Source organism: Mobula hypostoma, chromosome 9 (assembly GCF_963921235.1).
Source record: "Mobula hypostoma chromosome 9, sMobHyp1.1, whole genome shotgun sequence".
Taxonomy (NCBI): domain Eukaryota; kingdom Metazoa; phylum Chordata; class Chondrichthyes; order Myliobatiformes; family Myliobatidae; genus Mobula; species Mobula hypostoma.
In genome coordinates, this window is record NC_086105.1 from 47,539,204 (window position 1) to 47,565,679 (window position 26,476).

General features: G+C 43.8%; 1 protein-coding gene across 1 annotated transcript in view; it reads right to left on the bottom strand.

Annotated features, from left to right (window-relative positions):
* The window catches only part of tmtc1 (transmembrane O-mannosyltransferase targeting cadherins 1), a 189,544-nt gene extending 165,096 nt beyond the window's left edge, over window positions 1–24,448 (bottom strand). Inside the window, exons 1-2 of the mRNA XM_063058235.1 lie at window positions 24,070–24,448; window positions 309–486 (exon numbers count right to left, since the gene is read on the bottom strand). Of these exons, the coding sequence (XP_062914305.1) occupies window positions 309–486; window positions 24,070–24,353 (462 nt within the window). The 5' untranslated portion in view covers window positions 24,354–24,448. The remainder of the gene's footprint in view (window positions 1–308; window positions 487–24,069) is intronic.
* Between the last annotated feature and the right edge of the window lie 2,028 nt (window positions 24,449–26,476).

The following is a 26,476-nucleotide window of genomic DNA, read 5'->3' on the forward strand; positions in this document are numbered from 1 at the left end:
TGTATGTCATGAAATTTGTTTTTTTTACATATAGTGAAATACTTAGAATTACTTCAGTACTCTGCACGAGTCTTAGACACCCTAGTTATATATATGTGCCCAAGACTTTTGCACAGTACTGTATGTGTCTGTGTGGGTCACAGCAGGAGAGCAGTGTGGGCTGTGGGTGAGACAGAGAAAGACAATAGCAATGCAATTAGTTTTGGACTCTAATAAAGAGAAGGCTTTACACGTTTATGGATCTACAAAATGGGAGTAAGTGGAACATGGGTGTCATGGCTAATCCAGAATGTTAGACTGGTACTCACAGCTTCAGTGTGGACAGGATGCATGGCAAAGACAAGAGCAGCGAAGAATGCAAGACGCCGGTCCCGGAACACGGCCTTGTCACACGTGTGGAGCAACAGTAAGGTCACAGCACAGTGCAGGCCCACGTTGACCATGTGGAAGTACAGTGGGTTCATTCCACCCAACAGGATGTTTAACCTGGAAGGGAATGCATAAAATAGCAGCATTACTATACCGAATTACACAGGTTTGCTCCGTGCAGAGGTCCATATCTCCTCACAGCATACACTCTGTGGTCACTTTATTAGGTGCCTCCTATAGCTAACAAAGAGGTCACTGAGTCTACGCCCGTGGTCTTCTGCTGCTGCAGTCCATCCACTTTAAGGTTCAATGTGTTGTGCATTCAGAGATGCTCTTCTGCACATCACTCTTGTAATACGTGGCTATTTGAGTTACTGTTGCCTTCCTGTCAGCTTGAACCAGTTTGGCCATTCTCTCTGACCTCTATCATTAACAAAGTATTTTCGCCCACAGAACTGCCGCTCACTAGATTTTTCTTTTTGTTTCTCGCACCATTCTCTGTAAACTCACGAGACTGTTGTGCGTGAAGATCCCAGGAGATCAGCGATTTCTGAGCTACTCAAATCACCCCATCTGGCACCAACAATCATTCTATGGTCAAAGTCACTTAGAACTCATTTCTTCCTCATTCTGACATTTGGTCTGAATAACAACTGAACCTCTGGACCACGTTTGCATACTTTCATGCATCGACTTGCTGCTGCATGATTGACTAATTAGGTATATGTGTTAACGAGCAGGTGTACAAGTGGCCACTGAATGTAGAAAGAGGTCACCTTAGTCCATGCAGTTCAGAGCTGTATTCTCACCACTAACCACATGCTACCATGCAGCCTCAACCTGCCTGTCACCTTTCACACCCCCCCCATTACACAAATAAATGTTACTGCTGTCGTACCACTCCCCTTCTCCCCTTTATACTGGCCACCTTCTCTCTCCACTCTCAGTCCTGATCCAGGGTTGCTGAAATATGGACAATTTCTTTCCTCCCACAGGTGCTGCTCAGCCAGTTCCTCCAGCAGATTCCTCCTCCGCCGTCTGCAGTCTCCTCTGCCTCCATAAAGACGTTCAACCTGCTAGAAAATCACCAAACACTCCGAGTGCCTCCCCCAGGTCCACATGGAAGGCAGCAGGAGCCGTGCGCAATAATGCAGTCAGTCACCTGTGGGGTCCCACTCCTCCACCCATGGTAGTCTACAGGCTCCACTAGCCCCCTCGCAACAAAAACTGGAAATCTTTCTCAACATAAAGGGAGTGCCGAAAACAACAATTCCTTCTCACAGAGTTACAACTGGAAAATCACTGTGTAATCCTCAATACACTGTTCCGGATGAACGGTATTCAAGACAAACTTTTCACTGTATCTTGGTACATGTGACAATAAAAACCAAAGTTCAAAGTAAATGCATTATTAAAGTATGTATATTAACACCATAAGCTAGACAGAGATTCGTTTTCTTAATGAGCATTCACAGAACAAGGAAATACAATGGAACCAATGAAACACTACACAGAACCAAAGACTGATCAACAACCAATGTGCAAAAGACAAACTGTGCGAATACAAATAATAATAACAACGATGAAAGACTATTGAACATGAACAATATATTCATTGTCCCAGTAGTAATACCTACAACTGGTATCATCCCAAAGTCACTACACAATAGCATTAAACAATTAGGCTTACACAGCAATATTTATGTAAATCTTCGGAAAGTCACAATACTAAACACCACAAGAATTGTTCAAAAGTTCCTCGCAGTTGAGAAATGTGTGTGCTTGGCTATGACCACAAGTCAGGATTTACCAGCTTAAGCTGAGAAAAATTTAAAAAATACAATTATTATAATAATAACTAAGCAAGTAAATCAATTCCAACTCGATACATTCTCTCTTCCTTTGTGGCCCTCACAGGAACTGCACTTTCTCTGTAGTTGTTATGCTTTATTTTGCAATCAGTTACTGTTTAACTTGCTCTGCCTCAGTCTCTGTGCAATGATCTGATCTGTACAAACAGTACGCAAGACAAGCTGCTTAAATTAACAATAATAAAACAATAGTAACTCATTTCCAATATTGCCAGCAGACCATACAATATCCAAGGTTGCAATCAAAATGCTCAATTCAATGCTTTCTTTGGAGAGAGAAGAGCTTCCCAGAATGATGGGACATTATACCTTCTTGCCCACTGACACCAATATTCTCTCAAGTACCCCAGCAGAAAACAAGGTCAAATCACTCTGAACAAACAGCAGTCACGATTAATAAGCCCCTCAGTGTAGGAGCTGGCTGCTTCTCACAGGTGTGCTTGGGGCTGTTCAGTATCAAAAACAGACTCATACAGATGTTGAAAGCTTTCACATTACTTTTGTAGCCAGAGCAGAGTACTGATCTCTCACAAACGAATTTAATTGCCTAACCTCTAATCTCCTTGCCCTCCCTACCACTCTGTATGCACCAGATGGTGTACTGCACGTCAAAAGATAATATGAATTATGGCACAGTCTGCACCACAAGCGAAAACAAAATTCATCTTATTCAGACAGCAGGAATGAAAACACTTCTTGCTCCCTTGTGTTGCATGCTGTATGAGCTAAAGTCATGGAAATTAACTGCGAGTTCCTCTGCCCGACTTCATTGATTTGGGGATTAATGTGTTTGGGAGCTGTTTGGGTGAGGGGTATAATTGAACTCACCAAATGCTTTTGTCCTATATTGAATTAAAATAGAGTAGATTATTTGTCAGTTATATAGGGCATTGTTGAGAGCACATCTGCTGTACTGTGTACAGTGCTGCTCTCTTTGTTTAAGGAAGGATGCTAACGCACTAGAAGTAATCAGAGGTTGACCTGACTGATATATGGAATAGTCCAACGACAGAACGTTAGGAAAGGCTATGTTTGTGCAGGCAGGCATTAATTTTCCTTTTGAGGTGAGTGGAGTTATCCATGGAGTTATCTCAGGGGCCGGATGGTTGAAGGGTTATGTTCTATGAGTACGTAGAATAACTTGACAGAGCTGGGGGGTGTGAGGGGAGGAGACTGGGCGTTGAGGTGAGGCTGATGCTTTGATAAGATTGCCTTTGTCCTAACAAACCCTCACTAGTCTACTGCAACTTCTCTATTCGTTATTTCGAGTAGCACCAATTGAGTGAAACTCTGGCATCTCAGTTCCAACGTATTGACCTGTCTTCCTAAACTTCGCGGACAACATCAGGAGAGGGGGAAGAGGGCACAGGGAGGGGGGAGAGATGGAGGTGTTGGGAAGAGGGGGGAGGGGAGGGAGAGAGGGACGGCGGGGAGAGAGAGGCGGGGGGGAGAGAGTGGTGGGGCTAGTACTAGAGAGGCTAGTACCTAGATGGAGATTACTAATTTTACCACTTTCTGTGGCTTCTTTTGGTTCTATGCAATGGCTCCCCCACCATACCAGACAGTGATGCAGCTTGTCAGAATGCTCTCCACGTTACATCTATAGTAGTTATCGAGTGTTTTAGTTGACAAAGAAAATCTCCTCAATCTCCTAATGAAATATAGTCGCTGTCTTGCCTTCTTTATAGCTACATCGATATGTTGGGACCAGGTTAGATCCTCAGAGATCTTGACATCCAGGAACTTGAAATTGCTCACTCTCTCCACTGCTGATCCTTCCATGAGGATTGGTTCATGTTTGGCTCAGCCTTCCTGAAGTCCACAATCAGCTCTTTCATCCCACTGAAACTGAGTGCAAGATTGCCGCTGCAACACCACTCAACGAGCTGGTATATCTCGCTGCTGTACCCCTGGCATCTCCACCTGAGTTTCTACCAACAATGGTTGTATCATCAGCATATTTAAAGATGGCATTTAAGCTATACCTAGCCACACAGATATGGGTATTGAGAGAATAAAGTAGTGGGTTAAGCACACACCCCTGAGGTGCACCAGTGTTGATCGTCAATGAGGAGAAGATCTGGTCACCAATCTGCACAGATAGTGGTCTTCCGGTTAGGAAGTTGAGAATTCAATTGCAGACGAAGGTACAGGGACCCAGGTTCTGTTGCTTATTGATCAGGATTATGGGAATAATGATGTTAAACACTGATGTATAGTCGACAAACAGCATCCTGACATAGGTGTTTATCTTGTCCAGGTGACCCAAGGCTGTGTGAAGAGCCATTGAGATTGCATCTGCCATAGACCTTTTGTTGCAATAGGCAAATTGCAGTGGGTCCAGGTCCTTGCTGAGGCAGGAGTTTATTCTAGCCATGACCAACCTCTCAAAGCATTTCATCACCGTAGATGTGAGTGCTACTGGGTGATAGTCATTAAGGCAGCTCATACTACTCTTTTTAGGCACTGGTATAATTATTGCCTTTTTGAAGCAGGTAGGAACTTCCGACTGTAGCAGTGAGAGGTTGAAATTGTTGTTGAATACTCCCGCAAGTTGGTTGGCACAAGTTTTCAGAGCCTTACCAGGTACTCCGTCAGGGCCTGCTGCTTTGCGAGGTGACATGTTTCTCTCAAATCAGTGCTACAGGACAACAGTCATGGAGGTAGATTACCACGTTCTTCTTAGGCAACAGTATAACTGAAGCCTGCTTGAAGCAGGTGGGTACCTCAGACTACCAAAGTGAGAGGTTAAAGATACCTGAGAACATTCCAGCCAGATGATCAGCACAGGTCTTTAATAGTCGGCCAGGTACCCCATCTGGGTCGGATGGTTTCTGTGGGTCCACCCTCCTAAAGGATGCTCTTACGTCGGCCTTAAAGGCTGAAGTTACAGGAGCATCGGAGACTGTGGGAGGCTGTGAAGGTGCCTCCATGTTTTAAGCTAGATGGGGAGACAGCACTAAGAAAAAAAATGGAAAGTGCTGGTGATATACGGCAATTCAGGTGACATCTGGGAGTGAAAAAAAGCAGTTGGTGTTTTCTGTCTCACCAGGGTCTCTGAGTACTTCCACCACATTCTGTTTCAATTTCACATTTCCAGCAAGCTCTCTTGCTTCTTGCTTTTTGAAAGGTCATTGAATGAAAATCAAGACCAGAGACAGCATCAGTAAATGCCTTCACAGGGAGCGTCAGGGGTCAGCTGCAATGGCTGAGGGTAGCAGACACCAACAGAATCAACAAACTCATTCGTAAGGCCAGTGATGTTGTGGGGATGGAACTGGACTCTCTGACGGTGGTGTCTGAAAAGAGGATGCTATCCAAGTTGCATGCCATCTTGGACAATGTCTCCCATCCACTACATAATGTACTGGGTGGGCACAGGAGTACATTCAGCCAGAGACTCATTCCACTGAGATGCAACACTGAGCGTCATAGGAAGTCATTCCTGCCTGTGGCCATCAAACTTTACAACTCCTCCCTTGGAGGGTCAGACACGCTGAGCCAATAGGCCAGTCCTGGACTTATTTCCATCTGGCATAATTTACATATTATTATTTAATTATTTATGGTTTTATATCATTATATTTATACTCTATTCTTGGTTGGTGCAACTGTAACGAAACCCAATTTCCCTCGGGATCAATAAAGTATGTCTATCTATCTATCTAACAAAAGTTATAACAAAGAAAAAGGGCGAGGTAAAAGACAATATATATGAACCTGTGACACATTCCATATAAACAAATTATATTAATATTATTGCACAGAGAGAAGTAAAGGGCATGATAACATGGCTAATGCAGATATATAGCAAAATGACAACTCAGGTCAGGAGCTAAATATTCCAAAGAGTTTGATGGTTCAAAACGACAGACAAAATGAGTGGACCGTAAGATGAGACATAAAAAATTAAGATGATACAATTTTTTTTGAAAAGCAATAAGGATAACACTGGAAGTTTAAGACTAGTGAGTCTTACATCAGTGGTGGGCAAACTATTACAGAGGATTCTTAGAGGCAGGATTTACGAGCATTCGAACATTATTTGATTAGGGACAGTCCAGCATGGCTTTCTGAGGGGGCGGTCGGGCCTCATGAGCTTGATTGAGTTCTCTGAGGATGTGACAAAACAAATTGATGAAAGTGGAACAGAGGATGTTATGTATATGGATTCTAGTAAGGTGTTCAACAAGGCTCCCCATGGAAGGCTCGTTCAGAAAGTCATGAGGCACGAGTTCCAGGAAACTTGGCAGCATGGATTCAGAATTGGCATGAACACAGAAAGCAAAGGGTGGTGACAGATGTAGCGTTTTCTTCCTGGAGGTCAGTGACCAGTGGTGTTCCGCAGGGATCCTTGCTCCTTGTAACTTTTATAAGTGGCTTGGATGAGGAAGTGGAAGTAAGGGTGAGGTGGAGGTTAGTAGGTTTGCAGGGGACATGAGGTTGGCGGTGTTTTGGATAGTGTAGAAGGTTGATGTAGGTTACAATGGTGCATTGATAGGATGCACAGCTGGTCTGAGAAGTGACAGATGGAGCTCCATCTGGAAAAGTGTGAAGTGATTGATTTTGGAAGGTCGAACTTGAAGGCAGGGTACAGCGTTAACGGTTGGATTCTTACTAGCGTGGGAGAACAGATGGATCTTGAGGTCCATATCCATAGATCCCTCAAAATTACAGTGCAAATTGCTAGGGTGGTTAAGAAAGCATATCGTGTGTTGGCCTCCATTAGTCAGTGTATTGAGTTCAAGAGTCATGAGGTAATGCTGCAGCTCTATAAAACCCGGCTAGACCACACTTGAAGTATTGTGTTCCATTCTGGTTGCCCCATTATAGGAAGGATATCAAAGCTTTAGAGAGGGTGCAAATGAGATTTACCAGGATGATGGCTAGATTAGAAAGCATGCCTTATTAGGGTAGGTTGGGTAAGCTATGGCTTTTCTCTTTGGAGAGAAGGGGATGAGAGGTGATTTCACAGAGGTATACAAAATGATGAGGCATAGATCGAGTGGACAGTAGAGACTTCTTCTCAAGCCAGAAATGGCTGATACAAGGGGGCACAACTACAAGGTGCTGGGAGTGAAGTATAGGAGGGAACGTCAGAGGCAGAACGTACTTTTACATGGAGAGTGGTGGCTGTGTGGAATGCACTGCAGGATTAGTGGTAGAGGCAGGTACTATAAGGACGTATAAGAGACACAACTGGCTATATCAAGACACACACAGACTCCACTTGCACAGTAATATTATTTGTTTAATGATTCTTAGGTACATGGATGAAAGAAAAATAGAAGGCTACGTGGGAGGGGAGGGTTAGTTTGATCTTGGAGCAGGTTAAACATTTGGCGCAATATCTCTATGTTCTCTGCCATGCCATTTTTTGTTTTGCTCCCTCGAAAGCTAAATGAAGCAGGCAGTAACGTAGAAAGAGAAGTTGTTCATTCAGTTCCTTACTGGTGTCCCACCATTCTACTAGATAGTTGCTGATCTGAACATTAACCTCATTTGCCTGCCTTACGTTTGCTCTGACGAACTGTGCCCTCATCTGTAACGCTGCCAGTTGATGTTCTCGATCTGAACGGGGCAAACCAGTGTGGCACAGTAAAGTGATACAGTACCAGAGACTCCTTCAAGTTTGCCACTCCTGACTGTGTGTAGAGAACACATAAAAATGTCAAAGGAGGATGGGAGAAAGTGTGCCGGGTCAAAAGCAATGGAGGGGTGCAGAAGGGAACCCAGCGGCCACAGCAGCGGCCTCTTTTCTTGCAAATCTACCCCAGCTGCAGTAACAGGTTGAGGAGCAACACTAGACCAAAACACCCTGGTTAAGTCTTTACACAACCAGCAAATCCATTAAGGAGAATTTACCCTCAATTGTAATTGCCACGTTCAAAGTATGCATAAGTCACCCTATACTACCCTGAGATTCATGCAGGACGCTAGAGATTCTCATTTGCACAGTATATGCTGACTGGCCTCACCAATTCCTTAAATGTTATGATCTGCAAGCCAAAGATAAATATCATCACTATCTCATTGTTGTAAAACACCTTAGTCTCTTCTTCTTAAGAAAACTTAGCTTTGCCATCTTCAATGCGCATGTGCAGCTCCTCACAACAATTTTTGATAGCCAGCACGATAACACTGGCCAACAAAGATTTTGCTTCCTAAATACCTTTAGGTGTATCTTATGAATTTTGGGCTACTGATCATGAAACTCACCATGAAATTTCCCTATCATGCACCATTTTTAAATAAACTTATGTTTATTATTTCAATTCATAATTCAAGTCAATTAAAACGTTGCCTACAATGTAAGCTGGAAAGTTTCCTATCTTGTCCAGACATGCTTGGGCATGCTTAGGCTGTATGGCTGCTACATGGCAGGGCAGGTTTTAGCAATAATTTAAACACGAGGAATTCTGCAGATGCTGGAAATTCAAGCAACACACATTAAATTTGCTGGTGAACACAGCAGGCCAGGCAGCATCTCTAGGAAGAGGTACAGTCGACGTTTCGGGCCAGACCCTTCGTCAGGACCCTTATTGGGTTCAGGACTGTAAGACTGGAATTTGCTATCACCAGGCACAAACATTTCCATGAAGGATTTTGATATTTGAGACAGATGCTTCCCGGAATAACTGATGCCAAGATTAAGGAAAGTATTTTTGTTGGTCCACAAATCAAACAGGTCATCAATGACAGGCAATTTGAAGAATTTCTAGTGGGACAGAAGAAAATCACATGGAAGGCATTCAAGGAAGTTGTTGAAATTTTTCTCGGCATCTACAGAGCACCAAACTACATGCAGCTGGTTGAAAGCATGCTTCAAGCATATAAAACCATGAAATGCAACATGTCACTAAAGATTCATTTTCTGCATTCCCATTTAGACTTCTTCCCTGCAAATCTTGGTGCTGTTAGTGACGAACATGGTGAAAGGTTTCACCAGGACATTGTGGTCATGGAGAAAAGATACCAGGGCAACTGGAATCCATCAACGCTGGCGAATTATTGTTGGACACTTAAGCGAGAAGCCTCAGCCACTGAGTACAAATGAAAATCATTAACAAAATATTTTAACTTAGTTGAACTATTGTAAAGCGTCAGCACCATTATGCAATTAAACACATTATATTCAATAAAAGTTCATTTGTTCTTTCTCCAAATTCCTACGTGATACAAGTAGTCTGATTTTATATTTGTGTTCATCTTCAAGCAGTCTATCATAAACAAAAAAAATTCTGAGGAAGAAACACTTCTGAAAAAATTTGTTGTCCAGTGACTGTGAAAGAAGAGGTGATAGAATAGTCAGTCCCTTAATCTGCAGCATTAATTCCATAACAGCATTTGCAGTGTGCAACATCTACAAAATGAACTGCAGTTACCTATCTAGGTCACCCCAATGGTTTCTCCCAAGCCCTTCTCACAACAAGAATAACATCAAGCACCTGGGAACACAACTGCTTGTTGGTTCCTCTCTAAGTATCACGTCACTCAGACTTGGAAATATGTCACTGATCCTTCACCTTCCTCCATTCGGGAAGTTCCCGTGGAAGCAGTTTCACAAGGACTGCACAGAAAGCAATCACCCACTACTTTCTGAAGGGCATTTGGAACAGGCAGTATACGCTGACCCTGCCAGCAATATCTGGATCCCAAAAAAATGACAAGAAAATAAATTGCAAACCTGAGATTCTGTCAATGCTGGAAATCCAGAACAAGACATAAGAAATGCTGGAGATTCATGAAAGGTCTCGGCCCGAATCCCTGACTCTTTACTCCTTTCCATAGATGCTGCCTGACCTGCTGAGTTCCGCCAGCACTTTTGTGTTTGCTGCTCAGAAAATAAATGGTTTCACGCTCATTCCATTGCAAAATTTATTTTCCTTCTGTTTTTCAAACACGAATAAACTTCAAAATATACAACATAACTTCAAAACAGAAAGGGATGGTGAGGGGAAAAAACTGAGATTCTGTTCTCGTATTATTTGCAAAGACTCCCAGAAATGAGAGGGATTGACATCTTCACACCATGCACAATGTTGTGTTCATTGACCTGGCAGTATTGAGGTTTACTAAAATCAAATTGAATTGACATGGCATGAGGGGATCTGATACATTTCACAGGAGAGCTGGAGGAATGATATCTACCCAAAGTCAAAAGAGAAGATGAACAAAACCTTGGATTTGAGGAGCCTTCTGAAGCAGACAATCAGTAGGCTGGGCTGTCAGAGATTTGAGTTTAGACACTGGGCCGGGATGTATGTACTTTAGTTTGAAGGTTATGAAGAGAACTGCTGCTGAGAATGTTTTTTGTGAGGTAGTTTGTTCCTCAGCAGAAAAGTCAGGCCTCAGAGGGGGATCAGATGTAAAAGTCAAAAATGCTTTCTTAAGGAAAATTGTGTAAATTAAGGTGGTCTCCTGGTGAGGGCTCAGGACCCATCCCCTGAGACCTTGTTACTGTTCAGGAACTTGCTGTGCTTCATGAGATGCTCTGTGGTATCATGGCTTGGAGTTCATTAGAACCAGAGGTCCAAAGGAAAAAGTCAGTGCAACCACAAAATTAAATGGGATGACAAACACAAGGTATTGACCAGGTCACTCATCATAAAGCCTTTTCCTCCAACTAATTACAGCTAAAATGGGAAACCTGTTCTCCATTAGGTCCATCTCATTCTCACTGGGCTTCTTCATTTGTACCTCTTTCATAAAATCCACTGACATCAATCACGGCCTGCACGTTTTCACAATTGCCCACCAGGCCCACAGTCCAGAGAAGATGATTTAATTCTCTGTCCTGCCAGTACCATCACTGCTCAATTCAGTCAAAGGAACAGTTAGCTGTGGATGGCTGAAAGAATCAGGTAGGCTGGAGTCCGATCTGGGCCGTGGGAGAAGGGGAGAATATAGGATGTAACAGGGTGAGCCCACTGCCCCCAGTTAAATGGACCACGGCCACTGGAATTTGTTATCCAAGGAATGTGATGAGTTTCTCGCAAAGGTAAAAGTCATTTTCCTGAGTCAGAGCATCATGGTGGATCAACACACGAGGGCAGGAGAAGGGCTCAGCCACTCAAGACACTTAAAACATTCAATAAGAGCTTAACTAAGCTGGATCTTGGTTCTATGATTCTGATTCTCAATACTAACAAGACCGATCATAAGTAACAGAAAATCCGCAGATCCTGGAAATCCGAGCAACACGCACAAAATGTTGGAGGAATTCATGTATGGAAGAGAGCACAGTCGATGTTTCAGGCTCAGACCCTTCGGCACAACAGATCAATAAGGCCATAAGAGGGAGGAGCAGAATTAGGCCATTCGGCCCATTGAGTCTATTCCACCATTCAATCATGGCTGATCCATCTTGCCTCTCAATTCCATTCTCCTGTCATTTCCCCGTAACCTTTCACATCCTGACTAATCAAGAATCTACCCGACAACCTGGCCTCCGCAGTCACTTGAGGCAACAAATTCCACAGATTCACCACCCTCTGGCTAAAGAAATTCCCCTCATCTCCATTCTATATGCATGTCCCTTTATTCTGAGTCTGTGCACTCAGGTCCTAGACTTATCCACTATAGGAAACATGTTTTCCACATCCACTCTGTCTAGGCCTTTCAACATTTGATAGGTTTCAATTAGATCCCCCCTCATTCTTCTAAATTCCAGCGACTACAGGCCCAGAGCCATCAAATGCTCCTCATATGGTAACCCTTTCATTCCTGGACTCATTCTTGTGAACCTCCTCTGAACCTTCTCCAATGTCAGCACATCCTTCCTTAGATAAGGAATCCAAAACTGCTCACAATACTCCAAATGAGGCCTCACCAGTGCCTTATAAAGACTCGATATTAATCCTTGCTTTTATATTCTAGTCCTTGTGAAATTGCTGCTAACATTGCATTTGTCTTCCTCACCACCACTCAAGCTGCAAGTTAACCTTTAGGAAATCCTGCACAGGGATTCCCAAGTCACTTTGCACCTCAGATTTTTGAATGCTCTGTCCATTTAGAAAACAGGCTACGCTTTTGTTCCTCCTACCAAAGTGCATGAACATACACTTCCTGACTCTGTATTCCATACGGCATTTCTTTGCCCATTTTCCTAATCAGTCCAAGTCCTTCTGCAGGCTCCCTGCTTCTTCACTCTACCTGGCCCTCCACTTATCTTCGTATCATCCGCAAACTTGGCCACAAGCCATCAATTTCAACATCCAAATCATTGACATTGAACGTAAAAAGAAGCGGTCCCAACACTGATCCCTGCAGAACACCATTAGTCACCGACAGCCAACCAGAATAGACACCCTTTATTCCCACTCTTTGCCTCCTGTCAATCAGCCAATCCTCCATCCATGTTGGTATCTTTCCTGTAATACCATGGGCTCGTATCTTGTTAATCTGCCTCATGTGCAGCATTCTCATCAAAGGTCTGAAAATCCAAGTACACAACATCTATCGATTCTCTTTTGTCTATCCTGCTCGTTACTTCCTCAAAGAATTCCAACAGATTTGTCGGGCAAGATTTTCCCTTAAGTAAATCATGCTGCTTTGGCATATTGTATCATGTGCCTCCAAGTACCCTGAGACCTCATCCTTAACAATCGACTCCAACACCTTCCAAACACTGAAGTCACGCTAACTGGTCTAAAATTTCCTCTCTTTTGCCTCTTTCCCTTCTCAAAGGGTGGTGTGACATTTATAATTTTCCAGTCCTCTGGAACCATGCCAGAATCTGTTGACTTTTGAAAGATCATTACTAATGCCTCCATCATCTCTTCAGCTACCTCTTTCAGATCCCTGGGATGTATCCTTTCTGGTCCAGGTGACTTATCCACTTTCAGCTTCCCAAGCAACTTCTCCCTAGTATTAGCAATTGCACTCACTTCTGCCCCCTGACACTCTCAAACATTTGGCATACTGCTTGTGTCTTCCACAGTGAAGAAAGATGCAAAATACTTATTCAGTTCACCCGCCATTTCCTTGATCCCCATTTCTACCCCTCCAGCGTCGTTTTCCAGCAGCCCAATACCTACTCTCGCCTGTCTTTGACTCTTTAAACAGTATATCTGAATATGTTTTAGTATCATCTTTGATATTATTGGCTAGCTGACCTTCATATTTTATCTTTTCCCTCCTTATGGCTTTTTAAAATTCCCTTCTGTTGGTTTTAAAAGCTTCCTTCTCACCAATTTTTGCTCTATTCCATGCCCTCCATTTTGCTTTTATGTGTTTGACTTCCCGTGTCTATCATAGTTTGAAATGTTTAATTGAACCAATATTCACATATCTTGTGGAATTTTCATGATTCCAGTCATCACCCCCCTTTGTGATGTGAAGGAGCGTTGCCACCTGCTCCAGAATGGATTGGGGCTCCATTTTCAGAGTGGCACCCTCCTGTTCTCAGTGTTCTACACATTTCTGAATTATAGTCACATTGCCCAAGAAAAGACACGCTCAGTGCAAATGCAGCGTAGCGAAGGTCACACTGACTGATTCCTCACATGGCGGGTCAGTCACTTTGCAAGCGATTGGGTGGACAAGGTTGGTATTCTTTCAAGAGTAGATAAATCAATGCAAATTGCACTGAAATGCACAAGTTTCAAATAGGGCTCAACTAGCTGCATCACAACACACACAGACTCCATCTGTAATGTCAGAATCAGGTTTAATATCACCAGCATATGTCATGAAATTTGTTAACTGTGCGGCAGCAGTACAATGAAATACATGCTAAATATAGAAAAAATAAATAAATAAAAGAATTACATTAAGTATATTAAATAGTTAAATTAAAAATAGTGCAAAATAGAAATAATTTAAAAAGTGAGGTCATGTTCCTGGGTTCAATGTCCATTTAGAAATCGATGGCAGAGGAGAAGAAGCTGTTCGTGATTCACTGAGTGTGTGCCTTCAGGATTCTGTACCTCCTTCCTGACAGTAACATGTCCTGGGTGATGGGGGTCCTTAATAATGGGCACTGCCTTTCTGAGGCACAGCTCCTTGAAGATGTACCCAAAATGGATCTACCTAATTTTACAACTTTCTGTAGTTTCTTTTGATCCTGTGTGGTAGCACCCCTCCCTCCCCCCCCCCCCCATACCAGACAGTGATGCAGCCAATCATGGTACATCTGTAGAGAATTTTGACTGTTTTAGGTGGCAAACCAAAAAATAATGTAACATTGTTGTTAATGGTATCTAAGAGAACCACACTGACGAAAGAAAAATGGCGGGCTGTGTGGAAAGGATGGGTTACATTGATCATGGAATAGTTTCAAAGATCAGCACAACATCATGGACCAAAGGACCTGTACTGTGTATTTTTTTCTGGCTCGGATTTGCCGAATGACGGATCACAGTCTCAGGAGTCTGGGTAAGGCATTCAGGACTGCAAGTGGGAGAGATTTCCACATCCAGAGGGTGAGGAACTTGTGGACACCAAGTTGATGAACATATTTAAGGAGATCAATCTCACTATGTGAAAGGCATCAAGGGGTATGGGGGCGGGGGAAGAGTGGGAATATAACAGGGTATAGTGGACCAGCCATGATCACAGTGAATGACAGAGGGCCAACTTCTACTGCTCCTCTTTCTATTTCCTTTTGCTGTTTCCCTCCCCAAATAGGGAACCATTTTGTTTGAATTGCACAAAAGAAAATGGGTGGCAGTGATGGTGAAGTATTTTGCGGGAGAGTGCTCAGAAAAGCCCAGAGGTGATGGAATGGCTGGAAGGGGGCAGCGCCAGGAGCCAAGGAGCTGGTGCAACGGGAAGAGCAGCCTGACGATCTCTCAGAAATGGGAGCGCGACCAGTAAGAGGGATATTGTGCAGGAGACCAGCAAGGCGACTGTGTATCAAAACTTTGAGGCGTGTGTTTATTGGGACAGAGAGTAAATTGCACCGAAGGGGGTCATAATAACGAGGATTCACACAAGCATCAATGTGACATTGCATGGCCTCCAGCAACAAAAACTGCCAGCAAAAAACATGATTTATATCATCCACCTATCATTTTACTGATGACTGTTTGTTCAAATTAATTACAAATGGAACAAGAAGAGCAAACAAATAGTGCTTGGGAGCTAATTTAAGTAATGACAAACTTCAAATATGTTATCTTTCTCAGTTTGTTGTGATACCTAATGTTACGTACCCCGTAACTGGGTTGCCAAACCAGCAGAAATGGATCACTCAGTTGGAGTCTGGATTACTAGAACTAAGGAAGTTTTATTAAAAAAACAAGCAACACAGTACTCTAATCAAAAGGATAATAAATGCAACAGTTCAGCAATGATAAACACACATGTACACAGAATTAAGATAACAGGATCAATCAAGCTCTATCGTTGTCTAGGGGTAAATGACCAGTTTCAAAGTGACGCAAAGTTCAGTTCAGTTCGCAGTAATTGCTGCCGTGGGAGATGGACAGTGGGGGGAAGGAGAGAGAGAGAGCAAAACGAATGAATATTCAAATGGCTTCCACATAGACCTTCGATATTCTTCGCAGTCAGCTTTCGTGCGAGCCCTTTGTGATGTCATCTGAGGTCACCGACCGTGATCCCTCCGTTTCCAGATACGATCGTTTCTCTGTGGTGAACCTGGCACCCAGGCAAGGGTGGACACACACCAGGTTCCCGCCGATCGTGCCTTTCCACCCTGTGCGTCTATGGCTTGATCCCGCGACCAGCCGTCCAAACCTTCCCACCGACTTGTGGGAGATGCACCGCTTCCAGGGTCTCGTTACCTCGGGGTGTCGTGTGTGTCCTGCCTTAGCGAACCTGTCCCTTTTTATCCCCCTGCTGGGGTATCGCCTGTCCATCACTTCAAACAGTTCAGGGTTCAAAGGGGGAGCCGATCTTGACAGCTCTCCTTCCGTTAAACTCTCCCGTCCCTTCATTAACATCTTCAAATGCTGCTCCATTGTTTTCCTTATCTCTCTTTCTCCTGAAGACAGGTGGCAGACCAACTGCTGATCCCACTGGTGCCAGCACAGGACAGCTAACATCTTAATCTATGTGTATTCTCGTCACACTAATTACACATAGACTGGTAGAGCTGAGTGCCTGGCCACCAGGGAATTTTAGTGAAGATGGATGTCAGTGCTATGCTGAATGAAACCTTCCTATGTGAAATGGCATTATTAATAGTTCCCCACCCCCCACGCACTCTATCCCAAAGTCTCTTGGCATTCCTTACATCCAATATAATTCTGCAATTTTAGCCAGCACCATAAATGATTCCCTCCTTCAATGCAACGTCCTCGCTTTCAAAATCATCATCCCCTCTCCTTAGGGACAAGCCACCTTCTGCCCTTGCCAGTCACCACTCAACATTCCTCATGAAGGTCCTTGAACACATTGCCACTTCCTAAATCTCCCACACTTCTTTGCCTAAATCCCTCTTTTCTTATTTCTACCCTTTTAACAGCACAAAAAAAAATGTGCCACTAAGCCGTAACGGCTTACTGTGCGACTCCAGGCACGCTTCATACACAGCCTTCTCCTGACTCTTCCAGTAATGGTGGAATTAAATCCTCTCGCCCCTTTAAGAGTTTTCTGCCTTGCTTTGGGAAAATGTTAACAGCCTGTCTTGCCAACATCTGCGAAATGCTCTTGATTCAAGATCTTAAAATTTCATATGTGAAGCAACACATTCTGGGAACTGCAAAACTTGCACATAAAGTGTTTGTGTCAGCAACAACTGAACCACAGAAAAAAATGACAGGTCCCTCCCAGAAAAGGTTTTATTGAACTGTTATTTGGCAACACTGATATGACAGTAATGAATACCCCTCCCGCATTTCCCTGTGGACATTTAAGAGATAATAGGTGGTGTGACAGGTTTCTTGGGGTCAGTGGGAGCCAGTGGGCTTATAATTACAACCTGACAGTTGTCAATCAGCAGATATCTGATGCTATTTGACAAATCAGACATTTTTTAAGGAGCAGATTTACAAGGCTGCTTTTAAAGAGAGAATGAGACCTACTGGAGAGTAAAATGCTCCCCATTTCAATATATTCCAGATATATTTAAGTTAAATTCCAGTTACCATTCATCACCTGTGAAGCAGGATTGGTGACAGAAGTATGCAGTACAACAGAGCAAGATGCTGTTCTGTTTTACCACACACATCCTACTGAACAGTGACAAGAATTGGAAGCCCCAGATGGTTTTAATTTTCACTATGTTCGTTCCTCTAAACCAGGAATATTTTGACCCACCATAGCTTTCTGCACCATTCTTCATGTTTGACCTCTGCTGAAGTCTGGGACTCACAGACTGACCAACTGAACGCAGCACAGGGAGGGGTCTTTCTTCTAGCTTTAATATTTCAGTAAAATTAGCCCTGGAAAAGGCAAATGCTAGGAGCACATGGCACTCTCAGGGGTGGTGGTAGAGGCAGATACGTTCGGGGAATTTAAGAAAGTCTTAGATAGGCATATGGGTGATTTTAAAAAATGGAGGACTATGTGGGAGGGAAGGGTTAGATTGATATTAGAGTATGTTAAAGGGTCATGCTCAACTTTTTGGGGCAAAGGGCCTATACTGTACTGTAATGTTCTATGTCATAATCACCGTGGAACTCACCTCTAGAGAAAAGTAAAGTGAACAGCTACCTGAAACACTACCTCTTCACAGATGCCACCTAACCTGCAACATTTTTGGTTTTCATTTTAGACTTCTGCATCTGCAGATTGTTGCCTTCCAGGAACTGAAGGATCTTTGGATCTGGAGTAATTAAAGAGCCGTGGAACCATGTGGGTTGCCTCATCCGCAGCCAACCACTTTAAACGTTCTCTTTTAAAGTTACTCTGGATTCCTTCAATAGATGCCCTTCAGCTCCCAATTCAATGCTGGTGTTCATGCTCCCACATATGAGGGGTGATTGATAAGTTCGTGGCCTACAGTAAAAGGAATCAATTCTAGAAAACCTAGCACATTTATTTTTCAACATAGTCCCCTCCTACATGTACACACTTAGTCCAGTGGTCGTGGAGCATACGGATCCCTTCTTTGTAGACGTGGTCCACAGCAGGGGTGATTGATAAGTTTGTGGCCTAAGGTAGCAGGAGATGAGTTATTAACTTCAAACTTTCTGCATTATCACTCAAAGAATTGAACTGCACATGCATGTAACGAGAGTGTCTTGGACCTCCAGGTGGTCCACAGCAGGGGTGATTGATAAGTTTGTGGCCTAAGGGAGAAGGAGATGAGTTATACAGCTCTCGTTACATGCATGTGCAGTTCAACTCTTTGAGTGAAAATGCAGAAAGTTTGGTTAATAACTCATTTCCTTCTACCTTAGGCCACAAACTTATCAATCACCCCTGCTGTGGAGCACTTCTGGAGGTCCAAGACACCGACTTCTACAAAGAAGGGATCCGTATGCTCCACGACTGCTAGACTGTGTAAATGTAGGAAAACTAAATGTGCTAGGTTTTCTAAAATTGACTCCTTCTACCTTAGGCCACGAACTTATCAATCACCCCTCATATGCCTTTTCCATGTTGTCCTGGGTCACCCAACCTACACCTACTTCTGTTTGTTTTTCTCTCACGTGCTTTGTCTTAAATGCATTTATTCGGTTCCAGATTGCTGCATGTGGTGAGCACCTGCACCCTCATACATTTCCCCCTTTCCCCTTTCCCTTCTCCTGGATACATCAGCATCTTTCAGACCAGTCCTTGCCTTCTCAGTGGACTTGGCAACGTGCACGACCACTCTGACATTAAGTCTTGTACTGCTGATCACACGAATGATCCTACTAGTTTGAAGGCATAAATATTTTACTTGGAATGTGTCCACGACACCAAGGAGACAGAAGAAACAAATCTGGCTGGACCACAAAGGATTGCCAAGCTCATTTCCTGTTGAGCTTCCCCCCACCCCCCAACCCGTCAGATCCATCCCCATCTGTACCAAATTAGGAACTGCCTTTGATGCCTGGTTCCGTTTGAAGTAAACGAAGGTAGTTCATGCACGTGTTGGGAAGAAGTCCCTCGCTCACAGTCCCCCTCTTCCCTCTCCCTGTTAATTCAATGCTCAAGCCTAAGGTAATAGAGGCTGCAGAATGTTCAGTCCTCCTTCCACCTTGCAGTTGGTTCTTAGCACAGCTCAGCATCAGTCTGGCTTTTCATCGTGGAAAGTCAGATAGGTGTCCAGCTCATCACACCCGTCTAACAAAACCTATCATTCTCACTCTCAAATATCCTGACCTCTGACATCCACAGCCTGTTGGAGAACTACAGGCTTTCATTCATTGCTGTTTCTGAAGAAGTCACTGACCTGGCTCTAGTTTTAATGATTGTGCTCCTTGTACTGGATTTACCTCTCGTGAGGAATATTTTCTCCTTATTTACTCTCAATTAACATCACCACCCTCCTATAGCCAAGGGGTATCTGTGCTGAATACACTATTACTCTGGTTTCAACCCTGATGCAGGGGGAGACTCCAAAACATACACTAATCGACTTCTCCTCCCTCTTTAGAACAAACATAGCACAGTACAGGCCCTTCAATTCATGATGTTGTGCCAACCTTTTAACCTATTCTATCAACATATCCCTTCCCTCCCACATAGTCTCCATTTTTCTATCATCCATATGCCGCAGAGTTTCTTAAATGCCCCTAATGTATCTGCCTCTATCATCACTCCTGGCAGGACGCCTCACGCACCCACCACCTTCTGTGTAAAAACTTACCTCTGACATTCCTCCCATGCTTTCCTTTAATCACCTTAAAATGATGCCCCCTCATATCAGCCATTTCCACCCTTGTGCTTTGTTTTATAAATTCAGATTTTAGGGACTTACCTTTTCTTTCCGCCTTTATGTCTGATTGGAGCCCCTTGGTCACTTGATAGCTAGAGGGGATTTTAAATAAAATTCTGACTTAAATGAACACAGGAGCACAAACATTGCACAAACCAGGAGTGCAACAGATGTTGCAATGTTCCAAAGCAGTCACATGCTCATGAACAAATATATTCCTGAAAGAATATAGTACAGAGACATCTCTGCGACATCAACTCAGCAGTAAATCACCAGCAGTACGGGATGAAAATGCAGCAATTCACAAGCCTGGTCTACAGAAACAGGGCAAAGTTAGGCTACAAAGCTCAACTGTGTCCACAGATTTGGAAAATAACTGTCAACTGCAATAATTTGTTCTCTACAGAACATATACCCACTTATCTTACAGACATAAACCCTAGAGACCTTTCTTCCAAAGTGTTCCCTTTTCTATATAAAAAAAACAAGCCAGTAAGTGAGAGTCAGTGCTTTATTCAACTTTCAGTCTTGCCTGACAGTAAACTCCAATGACACTGGCTGACAATTCTAATAGAAACTTCTCCAGACTTAATAAGCTGCCTTTCACTGGTCTTGGGAGAACGTTAGGAGCTGCACGGACATGAGACGGTGCTCTAACCAAGACGATATTTACAGCATTACCAAATACATTCCCGCCAGTTAACAGGATATACAGATCCTACCACCATGGGCCAACATCTGCTTTTGTCAATAACCTAGATTTGCATAGCTGCCATTAAACAGTTCAAAAATAATCATTAATGGGATGATTAAAGTAATCAAAATGTTCTATTGGTTAATATTTAGCATTCCTCTTGCTTTGTCCAAATGCAGCAGAGAAACATTCCCTCCAGACAAGTAAAACATTTTCCTAAAGCCCTACTGTACACACTTTATCTTTATATAATAGACCTGCCATCCCAGGAGCCAGTCTTGTGAATCTTGGCTGTGCTTTGTTTCTCTTTTTTTCTTGTACATCCCTTTTTTCTTAAATGCAAGGAACTGTGTTGCAGATTTTTAAAACTCTGGTTAGACTGCATCTTGAGTCTTGAAATCAATTCTGGTCGCCCCCTTTATAAGGGGGATGTCAAGGCTTTGGAGAGGGTGCAGAAGAGGTTTACCAGGCTACTGCCTGGATTAGAGGACATGTGCTGTAAGGAGGTAGGACAAACTTCAGTTGTTTTCTCTAGAGCAGCTGAGGAGAGATCTGATAGATATTTATAAGATTATGAGAGGTATAGGTGGAGTAGACATCCAGTATCTTTCTCCTAGGGTGAAATGTCTAATAGCAGAAGCATGCATTTAAGGTGAGAGGGGGCAAGTTGAAAGGAGATGTGCAGGGCAAGGTTCTATTTTTTACACAATGGTGGGTGCTGGAATGTGCTTTATTAGATGGTGATGGAGACAAATATGAACAAGGCATTCAAAAAGCTTAGCCACATAAATGAACAGGAAATGAAGCAAAGTGGACTTTGTGTAGACAGAAGGAATTAGTTTGACTGGACATCTGACTGTTAATTTAATTAGTTTGGCACAACATTACAGGCCTAAGGTCTTATGATCTTACACTGTACTCCTCTATGTTCTATGGGACCAAAATTTCACACGTTATTCCAGCTGTACACCTACCGAGGCCCAAGAAAACTTCAGGAAGGCATCTCTGTTCTTGCATTCACCTCTTCTTGAAATAAAAGCCAGCATGCTAGTTACTTTTCATACTGCCCGTTGTACCTGTGTGTTAATAAGGACCTGAAGATTTTTTTCAGTATCAGCATTTCCTATTCTCTCACTGTTTAAAATGCAATGTCATTCATTTTTGTTAAAAATAAATCATTCAGAGTTTGTTTTTAACCAACAAGAATGACTTCACAAACACGGGGAAATCTGCAGATGCTGGAATTTGAAGCAACACACATAAAAACTGCTGGTGAACGCAGCAGGCCAGGCAGCATCTCTAGGAAGAGGTACAGTCGACGTTACGGGCTGAGACCCTTCATCAGGACTAACTGAAAGAAGGGATAGTAAGAGATTTGACAGTGGGAGGGGGAGGGGAAGATCTGAAATGATAGGAAATGAAATAGCAACTTCACATTTTTTTTAAACGTGGTACTGCACTTGTCACTCAATCCATTTATCCACATCTCCCTGAGGCCTCATCATCACTCACTTTCCTCACTGAATTTCAAGTGATCACCAAACTTACTATTACACTTAACCCACTTCACTGACACTGAATCTGAAGAGTTATCCCCCCTCCCCTGTGGTATTCCATTAGTCACCTCATACTCGCTTGAGGAGGACCTCCAATTCCACGTGCTCTTTGTTCAACAACTTAGTCAATAGCTTCTAAAAATCCAATCACACCACATCCATTGCTTACCCCTCTGCCAGGGGCATCCTCAAAGAACTCCATCATCAAGTAAAACCTAATTTTCTATTCAAAAATCAGTGTCGTTTCACCTCAGTCATATAATTATTCTAAGTGACTTGATATTGCCTCATTTACCATAGATTCCAACTCCCAATATCAGACTAGCAGGTCATTGGTACCCCTCTTTTCAGTAAGAGCAATAGAAATGATGGTGGTGCAGTTTTAACACTAGTCCACCAGATCACATATTGCAAAAATCATGAATTAATATTCTTTTATTATTTTTTATTTTATAATTTATTTTTCTTTTGTTTTTATTGAGAATCAGCACAGAATAGGCCCTTCCAGCCCTCCAAGTCGTGACAATCACGGAACAATATATAGTGACCAACTAACCTACCAACCGCTACATCTTTGGACTGTGGGAGGAAACCAGAGTGCCCGGAGGAAACCGACGCAGTCACAAACTCCTTGCAGGCAGCGGCGAGAATTGAACCCTGGCCACCTGCACTGCAAAGCATTGTGCTAACCACTATGCTACTGCGCCACTTCATTTAACCCAAACGAAGCTTACAGAGGAAAATAAAACTACCTCCAGTTCAATCCTCTGTCTGACCCACACACCTAAAAGACAAAGGGTCTGTTCAGTGGCACTGGAACACCGGCACCAGGAGTTCAAATGTGTGCATTCCTGAAAGGACACTAATAGAACGCTAATAGCCCTGCCACATGTTCCCATCTCAATATATAGACAAAAAGAACACAAAGTAACATTTAAAATAATGCTATGTCAATGGCTTTTCTAACATGTTGTCTGCAGCAGTGTCTTGAAGAGACACTTTTAACTTCTGAGCTTCCTGAACAGGTGCCCAGGATTTAAAACTCTTGGATTCAAACCTTTTAACCTTAGCACCAAACCATTCCAAGATTTTTCCATTCCTCCAATTCTGCCCCTGAGCATTCTCCACTGTTGTTACACAGAGAGCACGATTCCAGCAACCTGGCTGAAAAAAAAACCTAGAACTCCCTTTAAAACACTCCTAGTCTTTGATAACTCCTACAACCTCCTCAAAGGCTCAGTGTCAAACTGATTATGCTGTTGTGAAGACAGCAAGAATGTTTTATATCCTTAAGGATGCTTCATAAATATACGAAACTGTTGCTGACTTACATTTCCCCTCCAACACAGAAGGCATTTAAGCCCATCTAGTCTTTCCTACCGCATACTCTATTACCCTGCTGATTTTCCCAGTAATCTATTCTCACCATATTCCCATTAACCATCCCCTGCGCACACACCCCACTACCACCACGAGATATTCCACCGCTCCGGCATTCACTGGGGACAGTTTACAAGGCTCACAAAGGAGCTCCTGGAGGGCTGGTAAAGACAGGGCACTGCCTAGGTAACAGGACCAAGTGAGGGGTGTCCCCAGTGAATGAACGGCAAACATCAGGCAAGTTTCACGAGGAGCGAGTTCTGACTCACGGAACACTGTAAACCGGAGTAATACAGTGAAGGAAGAGGCTTTTCGGTCCATCTATACCGCTGTAGGGCAAGTAACTGATACAGGGCAAGTAGAGTCAGTGTAGCCCCAAGCAGCGGACCCGGCAGCGAGTGACTGAGAAAGACAGAGACTTACTTGAAGGTGAGGATGCAGAGCGGTCGGTACGACTTGTGGCTAGTGTTGTCCCCCATGCCCTTGCCCCAGAAGTCGTTGGAGAAGATGCCCCGGAGCGGGGCGGAGGCTCGCAGGTCGGGGTTGTTGACGATCGCCCAGACATCGTCGTGCACCAGTTCGCCGGACAGTCCATTGCAGTAGGCGGCAGCGCAGAATGCGACGAGCAAGCCGTGGCACAAGCTAAGGGCTGGCGGCAGGGAGCGAGCCCCGGTCCCGGTCCCGGCCCCGCTCTGCCGTTCCTCCATCCTTCGCCCGGGATCGCATCCTCAGCAGCCGGTGCCCGGACTGCGACTCGCCGGACAGGCGCGCCGGAGCGGCCGCCCACCAACGCACACGTCCCGGGCGGGGCAGGCGGAACGCAGGCGAGGGAGGCGCAGGGAACACGGGGCGTGGAGAAACTCCAGGACGAGGTGGAAACAGACAGAAAGCGGTGGGGCGTGCGGACACTGATCGGAACGGTGGGGGGGGGGGCGGAAATGAGAGTAAAATCTGGAGTGAGGGGTAATGGAGTTAATCGGAGGGCATGGGGAGTGGGAGGTGCAGAGATAGGGAAAATTAGCGGGAATGGAGAGATGGGTTGCGGGAGGAATGGGGTGGATAGACAGATTAGGATGTACATTGTTGGGGGATGGCGAGAGACTAGGTGGAGCATGGGCCAGGGTGTAGAAACACGGGAAGGGGATAGGGCTGAGGAAAGGCCAGGTGGTTGGGGATCAGGAGTTGAAACAGGGCAATGATAGAGATATTAGGGGTCGAATGTTGAGAAAGAGAAGGATGGGGTGGAGAGATTTGGGGTGGACAGAGTTCAGGAGGTGTCTGGAGAGTTGGGGTAGAGCGATCGTATGTAGAACAGGGTGGGGGTAGGGCAGGAGAGGGGGAGTATTGGGAGTGGACAGAACTCGGGATCGAGAAAGGTTTCGGAAAATGGAAAGAGATACCGACAGGAAACAGATTAAAGGAGTGTGGACATTGGAGGGGTGTGGAGATCTCACTGACATAGGGTAGAACCGAGAGACGAGAGGGGCCACATAGTTGAGGTGATAGAGACAGGAGGAAATCATGGGAAAAAGAGAACAGAAGGGTGAAAATGAGTACATTGGAAGAGAACACGGTAGAGGTGAGCAGGGTGTGAAATTTGGGCTGATACTGGGGGTAGGATTTTGCTGGAAAACATGGAGGGTGGGGTTTCAGGAGGACACATTTAGGGAGAGGGGAGATGCAGAAGAAAGTCTTCATGGAATCTCAGGACCCCAACTTGTCCATCACTAGATTTTAGAAGTTTGGCCAACTACATCAAGGACCAGTCCCACTGATGTGAGACTGATGTCACACATTGGCAGAATGGAACGTGAATAGCCTGCTTCCTTCCCTGTGTGACATCTCCACAATATTTTGTGGGACCTCTTCCAGTTGGTTGGTTAATTCCCCGACTTAGTTAATGACAAAAGAGTCAAAGGGGAGTTGATGGAAAAGGGAGAGAGGACAAGCTGCAATGGTACAGTTGATTAAGACAAGGAGGAATGAGAACTATCAGATTGCTCTGTTGAAAGCCGGCATGAACTTGATGGACCAAATGGCCTCTTGCATTGTTCCAAGTATGCTTGAGAACATACATTGAACCAGTTGGACTTAAAAAGTAGCTGGTAAATTTATTGTCACTAATACTGATACCATCTGCTTTTATTTACAGAATTTTAAAAATACTAAGGTCCAAACTCAGATTTATTATTATTAGACGAGGCCTCTCAGCATTCCAATAAGAACGTAAAAAGCAAAAACAAAGCATTGAGTCTCTCAAGCCCGCTGTGCTGGCTGGTCCTTCATCTTGGCACCATTTTCCTGACTAACCTCTTGGTCTGGATTCCTTTAATATCTGCAAATCTGTTTGTCTTAAAAATACTCAACGACTGAGACCCCATCACCCTCTTACGTAGAAAATTCCAAAGATTCACAACTGTAGATGAAGTAATTTCAGGATCAAGGATCAAGTTTATTCACCAAATATATTTTCATGTATTAAGAATTTGCCATGGTGTATTGGTACAACATGCAACAAAATCTTTTCTCATATTTGTCCTGAGTAGCTGATCCCTTGTGGTAGACACCCAGCTGGAGAAAATAACACCAGAGCTGCACTTTTAAAGTCAAAAGATTTTTATTTTTACATGAGAGCATCTCTCATTTTTTTTAAACTCAGAAGAACCTTGATCTGATTAAAGTTCCTCTGGCATTTTGTGTTTGATACTCTGATTAATTTCCCCTCATCCAATAAACACACTATCCTGATAGCAATCAAATAACCATTCATACACTCCCACTAACACAAGTACATCCTCCCTTTGGACCTATACACAATATTCCAAACACC